Source organism: Rhagoletis zephyria, unplaced genomic scaffold, assembly GCF_001687245.7.
Source record: "Rhagoletis zephyria isolate East Lansing unplaced genomic scaffold, Rhagoletis_zephyria_1.1 Rzeph_scaffold_00120, whole genome shotgun sequence".
In the NCBI taxonomy this organism is placed as follows: Eukaryota; Metazoa; Arthropoda; class Insecta; order Diptera; family Tephritidae; genus Rhagoletis; species Rhagoletis zephyria.
Genome location: NW_016157204.1, coordinates 259,785 through 269,222, shown reverse-complemented (window position 1 = coordinate 269,222; position 9,438 = coordinate 259,785). Strand labels below are relative to the sequence as shown.

Genomic DNA, 9,438 nt, shown 5'->3' with positions numbered 1-9,438 from the left:
CAAATTGACTTTTTCTTGCCACATATCCCTGGAAGTGTTTGTGGAAGAATACTGGAACTTGGTATGGAGTTGTGTATACAAAATGTTTCAATTGCTCATGGAAAAAATGTGAGTTATTAAAAAAGGAGGCATGTCGCCTCCCATACATACTAAAAATTTCTTAATACATATCTCTGGAAGGATAGAAAATCTTTGGAAGTATTTTAAATTTGTTATGGAGATTTATTTTATAAGTGCCGTACTGATAGAAAAAATTTCATTTAATGGAAAAGGGAGAGCCGGGTTCGGCCTTATAATCTAAAGCTCTCTTGAGGCATTTGCTACAGTAATGAGAAGTAGTATTTTATCAAGGCCAGGTTACTAAATTTGAGTTGGAAATATTAGAACCCGCCGTGGCACCTCCAAGAAGGTTACATGTTTACGCGTCGTATACCTGGAACCATTTTAAGGTAAACTTAGAGGGATTGATATCTTTCGTATGCCTATCGCGCAGACGATATTTTATAATTTCATAGTTTTAAACGGCCTAAATACCTTAAAAAATAACGAGCTATAACGAAATGGCACAGAAATAAAATCTAACATCATTAAATTATTTTTTATATTTGTATAAAAGGGCGGGGTGAAACCCGCGGGTATAAGCTTATACACTAAAATTAAAGCACGACAAGAACTCAATTGAAATGAGTGTAACTTGGTCGCCTGGCGGGCGACAGACAGAGAAGAGCTAGACATAAAGCTACCTAACTCAAGCAGCAAACAAAACCAGCCAGGAAGATCTGTAAACAACCGGAAAACCTAAGGAGCCCACGAAATCAAATGAAGAGTTTACGAACAGAGAACATACCGATGAGGCCAATCAGTGGAAAAAAGTGCAACGGAGAAAGGCACCAAAGCCAAAGCTCCCTCGACCCGATGCATTGATAATAAGCTGCGAAGGGAACTCGTATGCCGAGGTGCTAAAAACTGTAAACACGGAGCCACAATTGAAACATGTTGGAGAAGTCGTCACGAAGATTCGCAAGACAGCTAACGGGGATCTTCTTCTTCAGTTGACAATACCGACCGACCGTAAAACTAAGGAGATTCAACAAGCTGTTAAGAAAATGTTCGGAGAAACCTCGGAGAAGCTAGCAACAAAACAAGAGACTCGTCAGGCTCTCGAGAGTCAACTGGATGGAATTAAAATCTCGGAGGAAGCAATAAAATCCTTGGGAAAAGCCCATAATGGGACCAAAACGGGCACTCTACTGATACCGGTAAAGCTGGCGAAGGAGTTACTATCTAAAGGCAAGATTCGAGTTGGGTGGGTAATCTGTCGAGTACCTGCCAATATGCAACTCAAGCTGTGTTACAAATGCCTGGAGTTTGGCCACCTGGCCAGGAACTGCACAGTGATGCACGACGTCAAAGGTACGTGCTTTAGTTGTGAAGGCCTAGACCATAAATTCCGAGACTGCAAAAAGGAATAGAGTTGTATTACATGCTCTAAAGAAAGCGGACCGAAACAAAACATAAAACGGGTGGCAAGGAATGCCCTTTCTATAAAGAAGATATGCAAAAGTTAAAAATATGAAACTACTACAGTTAAATCTACCCCCACTATAAGGTAAAAGTATAGATATAGTGCTGCTAAGTGAGCCATATAAAGCACCAGAATCTCAACTACAAGGATAACACCGCACGATCTGCAGTATGGAGTTGTGCCAGAAAGCCGCAAGACAAATGCCAAAGGCAGAGCGCTACTCACAATATTAGCATCTCTAGATGTTGCGCTGCTAAACATCGGAGGAAAATTCACCTTCCGTAAGGATGGTATGCGGTCAATTATCAATCTAACCTTCGCGAGCACCAGCTTTATCCAGCGTGCCTCTTGGTAAGTTAGTGACGAACATACCCACAGCGACCACCAGGCGATTATCTTCTCCATAAACGAGGAGAGGAAAAGCCAACGAAATACTAGGGTTAAGGCAATAGGATGGAAGCTAAACACATTGGACGAGAGAGCGCTCTTGTTTATGGAATCCAATATTGTACTACCAGAAGGGGCTACAAATATGGCAAACCATTTAATAGCCGGCAAAACAACTGCTTTCGATGCTGCAATGAAAAGAAAATCTTCTAACCATAGGCGCTCCCCAGTGTATTGGTGGAACAAGCACATAGTAGAGCTGCGCCGCCATTACGACAAGGCGAGGAGAAACTACCAGGGAGTCAGAGTAAGTCGGCAATAGTCACCCAACAAACACTGTACAAAAGTAGCATAAGGAGCTCAAAGAAGCCATCAAAACTAGTAAAAAATGTTTTCATAGTCTATGTAACACTGTAGAGGAAGATCCTTGGGCATAGGGGTATAAGGTGGTCACAAAAAAGCTACAAGCATCAGTGCGACCACAAATATCGTGCCCCAAAAAGATTGACGAAATCGTGAAAACGCTATTTCCGGTAATACCAGCCTTTAATAGAGAATTATTTTCAAGAAGAGCCTGCATCTTCGCGGTTGTCACAGCGGAAGAGGTGATAATTGCTGCAAGTGGGTTTAATGATCGTTAATCACCAGGCCCTGACAACATTCCAAACGAAGTACTGAAATCAATATAAAAGTCCCGAAGTCTTCATCAATACCTCTAACACATGCCTTTCAGAAGGGGTGTTCCCCGATACATGGAAGCGGCAGCGATTATTCCTCCTACCAAAAGCAGGAAAACCACCGGCAGATCCTTCGGCGTACCGCCATATTTTTATGCTAGAAGCGGCGGGAATACTTCTGGGCGTATTATAAACACCAGATTAGTTAAATAAATCGTTTTTTGTTACGATTGTTTTTTTTTTTGATAAAATTAATTTGTATAAAGTGAAGTAAAATGAAGTGCCGAAGCCGTCGTACAGTCTCCTAAGCAGTGATAGCAAACAGCCGGAGAAATTTCAGTTTAGCCGGAAGCCGATTTGTTAGCCGTTTTGTAAAAAAATTAGCCGTTTTTAGCCGATTTTGATATTTACCTAGTTTTCTTAAAGTTCAAATATATATGTATGTTGATTAAGCGATCCAAAATCTGTTAGAAATGGCTACTAGCGTTATCGCGGAGGCAGGGTCATATAAAATTGGGCCGATTTCGCTTATTTTTATCTTAAACGAATATTTTTTTTCTAAAGAAGGCCGTAACGGGGATTTTCTTCATAAAATGTTTGTTATCAATGACTTAAATTTAAGTGTGAAGTTTTATTCGCAAACTTAGAAAATAACAAATAGTTTCACTGTTTGCTTAACACGCGTTTGTGTTTGGATATAGTGCCAAGAATAAATGTTACAGGTATTGTCTTCCCAGATAGCGCATATTCAATTCTGCCTTAATTGCAAAACATCATTGTTGCCCACGCTTAAAGTTTAAGGTAAGTGAAAAATGGATATTTTCAAGCACTATGTACACATATGGATTTATTTAAACTAACATTTTCCTGAGAACTTATTTAAATTCCAAAAACCGAAGGCCAACTTGAATTAAAAGAACCAACATTGAAATGTGTAAAAATTAAAGTAAAAGAGCACAAATTTCTATGTAAAGCAAACCTCTCTAGGAAGACAATAGGTTTGTTCATCGAAAATCCAGCGAAAATTATCACTCAAAGTTAGTAAGAAAAAATGCTCCCGAATTCTCTCTCAAGTAGAGAAACTTGCAAATTTCTGCACGAACGCAAATTTGCAGGAACTTGCAAGTTTCTCTGCCAGCTAGTGTCCACGGTTGCATTTAAAACATAAGAAATTTGTATGGAATTTTAAAATTCTTTCAGAGGGACAAAAACAGGATCTACATGTATATTTCTTGCTAGTCCGACTTTCTTCAACATACGCTTCAATTTCTTTGCCGTACTAACTGTCGCGTTTCCTATATCGACTCTGATTGAGATTGGATTACGAGTACGTTTCAAATCATTGGAATTAACTAAATTAATTAAGTAAACAAGTCTTTACTTAAATTTTTCATTTTAAAATCGCTGAAGTTTGTAAATTTTTAAATCTGACGAACCTGTTTATTCAAATTATTGTCGACAAAAAATGCAACCATGTGCCACAATCATATGTTTTTCCTAATTCCAAATACGTGCCGCCAAAATTTTTTCCAGCTTAAATTTGCAATTTCTCTCCAAGAACTAGTCTTTCTACTTATGATTTATTTAAATAAAACATGTGAAATTTAGTTGAAACAGTTTAGCCGTTTTTAGCTGGTTTTTTGCCAATTTAGCCGGTTGGTCCAGAAAGTTCTGGCAACACTGCTCCTAAGTAAAAACACTACCAGCTGATTGCCAAAAAATGCATACAGCTCAAGGGCGTAGCCGGGAAGGGGCAGCTGCCTTCTCCCTACGGCTACAGAACGAAGGAGAAATTTTCAAAAAGCAATAAATAAAAAATACAAAATTGTATCAATTTCCACATAACGCCTGCGTTTTTGATCGTTGATACAGTAAAGTAAGCACAGCGTTAAGCATTGAATTGGTACAGAATTGAATGAAACACCCATATGAGTTTCTCTTACCATTCTGTGATGAACGGGATGGAAAACCCAACGAAAAAATCACTTTCTCTTCTGTTAAATCTTGTTGTGAATGACTTGAACGAGGTTCCAGAAATAAGAAATACTATTTCTATCCTAAAAGATGTGATAAACTTTTTGCGAATCAACGACAGGCAAGAATTATGCTTCTAATATATCACGTTTGTGTGTAACAAGATGGTCGGAAAAAATATAGGACTATCAGGAAATTTTCAGAAAATTTGTCTGAAGTTGTGCAAGTATTAGAAAAGTTGTCAATTCAGGGAAACTTTTCCACAATAAAGTCTGCGTATCAATTGTCTGCTGCTATAACAATGCCGATGAAAATCCGAGACGTTTTTTATTAGCGTAAAAATTATTAAATAAAAAATATATCAAAAAAATTAACAAGTATATTTCGTTTTGCCCTTCCCTCCTTTCATCAGATCCTGGCCACGCCCTTTCTACAGCTGAGGTCACCTGTTTTTTGCATTTGCTCTTATCTTTTACAATTTCTTCCATTTCCATTACAATTTGTTAAAAAATACGCTGCCAAACACATACCTACAGCCTGCCAGAAAAAACGGTAAGAAGAAGAGTTACGTTACTTATGGAACTGTACGATGGACGAAGCTACGGCTTCCACAATTAAGTGAAAAATTCCATTGAAGTGACGGCGGCAGCACTGAGCAGTACGTCCATTGAAGCTAATCGCTCAATATAAGCGCTACTAAACATGTTTACTGAGCGAACGCAGCCTATGATCCTCCACTTGGGTACTGTTGAGAAACAACGTTGGAGATNGTGCGAACGCAGCCTATGATCCTCCACTTGGGTACTGTTGAGAAACAACGTTGGAGATTTGACAAAGACCTTAGTTCTCACCTTAATCTCAAGTTGAGCTCTAACCTAAATGTGTGTTGGGCTGTTTGATCTGATCGTCAAGTTGCCACACGATTTGAAAGGAAAAATTGATCTCAGGTTTATGGTCAAGTTGTACAAAAGTGTGAGTGTATTGCAACTAGAAAGAAAGTTATTGATCGTGACACGTCGAAGTAGTAACTTGAATTCGTAATTTGGATTTTGAGTTATATTTTATAAAAGGTAATGATTTATAAAATTAATAGAAAAAATATATAAAATTACTTGTTGTAAAAGCAGGCGGCAATCCTCTGTGCTTTGTTTAATTATACATTCTCTGAGATTCTGATGTAGCGGATGGGATGAACTTTCGCAGGTGGCATTTGTAACAGCTAACAAACTAATTGAAGACTTGTCTAAAGATGCGCTCTCCTTACGGCTATATTCAGTTACGTTCGATAAATTATTGTCTGTGCAATATGACGGTGCCATCGGATGCTGACTTGAACTTATATTGTGCTCACTTAACCGAGACATCTTGGTAGGCACTGGTCGTCCTTTTACTAATTGGCTTATTTGCGCTTCTTTATGCTCATAACTTCTGAGTGTCGTTGAACTAAAGTTCTTACTCTTATCTTGGACTTCCGGATTATCACAATCGGTAAGGATTTTTTGCGAAAACTTTGTTGGAAAGCTACCAAATTTAACCTCATCTAAACTTGGCAGTGGTGATATTGTCTTTTCTTTAGGCGAAGTATAAGTTTCCTTGACTCGTTGTTTGTCTATTGTAGGTCTGGATTTATGTAGTAACTTTGAAGATCCATGATATCCAACGGGATTAATTGATGTAACCCTTGGCAGTGTATTTTCAGTTAGGCGTTTTGAGTATTCTTGAAAATTTTTCTTACTATTAACGCGATCTTGAAGCAACAAATATATCGCTGCAACGTGATCATAGCTGTTCTTTTTTAAACTTGTTTTAGTCTTATCTGGGGGAATACCAGCAAATTCTGACATGATCCTTAGTATGTCCTCATTTGGTTCTATGCTGGACGTTCCGTCCATATTTGCATTGGATTGTATCATGCCGCCAACATCTCGGGCCTCTCCACAAACCCAGCGATGATTTTTTATTTGTTCGATTGTGTATCGCCGAGGGGGATCTAGAACTAGCATTCTGCGAATCAAATGTTCACACTCTGAAATATTTAGCCTCTTAATACATGTCAACAAACTGAATTATAATATACGAATACCCGAAGACATAAAAAAGGGGATTCTAAATCTTCCTGAAAGTACCCGATCTCTTAGGCTCTGTAAAGTAGATCCATCGAACGGCAGCGCTCCACAAACAAGTACATAAAGAACCACACCTAGGGACTGAAATGAAAATATTATAAATTTTGTAAATACATATCATCACCATCATTGCAAAGGGCCCTAATGACACTTGTTTGAAAATTCGTTTTTTCATATTCTCTCGAATGCAGGCCCTTTAAAATTCACAGCCATAACTTAATAAATGATAGACTTATTGGTATCTTTAGAACAGTCCTAAAAGCTTTTTCTGTGTTGTGACCTTTGTATTGATGGATACAAAATGTATTTTATGTTTGCATGTAGGTTAGTGCTAAAAACATTTTTTATGTACCCATATGTCGATTTCTGGTCCAGTGTACTGTTTTCCTTCAAAAACTTCAGGCGCTGCATACGGAGGGGAACCACACCAAGTTGCTAATAACTCTCCAATTTTAAAATGGTTCGAAAATCCGAAGTCCGCAATTTTTATATTCATATTAATATCAAGTAGAAGGTTTTCAGCCTATATTAAATTTTTTAACATTAATGAAAGGAATTGCGATCAAGAAGGTATTTCCTTTTTATTTTAACCTAACTCACCTTTAAATCTCTATGTACAATGTTCTTCTTGTGGCAATATTCTACCGCCGACAAAATCTGCCAAAATTTAGCTCTTGCAGAACTTTCTGACATTCTTCCAAATTTTGCTATGTAATCTAGTAATAAAAACAAGATGGTTATAAACAATTACATGCATATATGTACATACATATAAATGGGGCTTTCCATACCAAAATGGACTTCATGTGTTTGATTTGTTTCAAATTTTTAGGGCATATATCCATCAACATCTTACTAATATTATAAATGTGAAAGTTTGTATGTTTGGATGTTTGGGAAATCATCACGCGGAAACGACTGCACGGATTTGCATGAAATTTTGTACGCAGATAGCATATGGCCCTGATTGGTTAATAGGCTATTTTTTAAGAGTTGCCACCTGTTAAAAAAGTTTAATTTATTTAATATGCGGGAACGACTGAATGGATTTGCATGAAAATTCGCACACAGATAGCTTATGACCTACAGTGGAAAATAGGCTACTTTTCTTAAGAGTTCCCACCTGTTAAAAAAGCTTCATTAAATTAATACGCGGAAACGACTGAATGGATTTGCATGCAATTTTGCAAGCGGATAGCTTATGACCCACAGTAGAAAATAGGCTAATTTTTGGGAAGAGTTGCCACCTGTTAAAAAAGTTTAATTAAATTAATACCGGAAACGACTAAACGGATTTGCATGAAATTTTGCACACAGATAGATTATGACCTAGGTTAGAAAGTAGGCTACTTTTTTTAAGAGTTGCCACCTGTTTGAAAATGAAATTTTGCTCAAAGATGGTTTATGACCTGGATTGAAAAACAGGCTACTTCCTTAACCGGTTTTCCGATCAGAACGAAATTTAGTACACTTACTTCGGATTTCGGAAGGATGGTCTTAGACTGAAAGTAAGTCCGATAACTCAAGGTCCCTCCCATACAAATTGGAATTTTCATATTACATACATATCTCTGGAAGTATTTGTGGGAGAGAACTGAAACTTGGTATAGTGATATGCAGGGAACGGATTTTTAGGACCTAAAAACCTATAAAAAAGGCAAAATAAAATAGTGAAAAAGGCAGGAAAAGGCACTAGGTGTTACAAAAAAGGCAAAAAAAGGCAAAACAAAATAGCGAAAAAGGCAGAAAAAGGCACTAAAAAAAGACAGAAAATACGAAGAACAATCAAAAAAAAACATTTATTTTGGAAATGTTTATATTACAAGTAAAAAGAGAAAAACTATGAACTAGTTTCATTATATGGAAAATTTGTACTTTGAATCTTTGACTATTTTATCCTTTCGAGTTTCTAAATCATAAAACTTTAATCTGTATAGTTCTAGTAACATTGAACCACACGATGCATTTCGAAGTTTTCTGGCAGCATTTTCATTCGATTTTCGCGAAGAAAAGCCTTGAATGTACTAAATGTGTGCTCGACCGTAAAACACAAAATAATTACTATAACTGGTGTTTGGTTTCAAACTCGGACAAACTAGACAAATTAATCAGATTTTATTTTTAATTGGATTAACGATTAATGTTTTAAATTAATTAAACGTAATCGCAGCCAGCGATTAACGATTCAAAAAATGTTATCGTTAATCGTACAGTTGATAACGACTAATTAGTTTTAATCATCAAACGCGATTAACATTTTAATAGTTAATTTTTAATCGTTAATCAGATTAACAGTTTTCCAACACTGTGTGAAATCATGTTCATATTCACGGAGAAAAATGGACGTTTTTGGAAAAGAGGCGTAGCACCTCCCATACTGACTGAAAGTTTCATATTGCATATCCCTTCAAATGTTTGGGGTAAAATACTCAAGGTTGGTATGGAAATACATATGTATGTATGTATGTGAAACTAATACCATACTCATGGAGAAAAATGAGAGTTATTGGAAAAGGTGATGTGGCAACTCCCATGCAAATTGATTTTTCTATGCTGCATATCTCTGGAGGTGTTTATTGCAGAGGACGGGAACTTGGCACCGAGATGTGTATACAAAATTAATTCCATACTCATGGAGAAAAATTTGCGTTATTCGAAAAGGGGGCATAGTACCTCCCGTACAAATTTACTTTTATACTGCATATCTCTAGAAGTGTTCATGGTAGAGTACTGGACTTGGTACTGGGGT

General features: G+C 37.1%; 1 protein-coding gene across 1 annotated transcript in view; it reads right to left on the bottom strand.

The window, feature by feature from the left end:
- Positions 1 to 9,438, bottom strand: part of LOC108378851 (serine/threonine-protein kinase MARK2-like) — a 404,011-nt gene that overhangs the window by 174,136 nt on the left and 220,437 nt on the right. Inside the window, exons 6-9 of the mRNA XM_017635164.1 lie at positions 7,290 to 7,405; positions 7,042 to 7,212; positions 6,647 to 6,770; positions 5,676 to 6,589 (exon numbers count right to left, since the gene is read on the bottom strand). Of these exons, the coding sequence (XP_017490653.1) occupies positions 5,676 to 6,589; positions 6,647 to 6,770; positions 7,042 to 7,212; positions 7,290 to 7,405 (1,325 nt within the window). The remainder of the gene's footprint in view (positions 1 to 5,675; positions 6,590 to 6,646; positions 6,771 to 7,041; positions 7,213 to 7,289; positions 7,406 to 9,438) is intronic.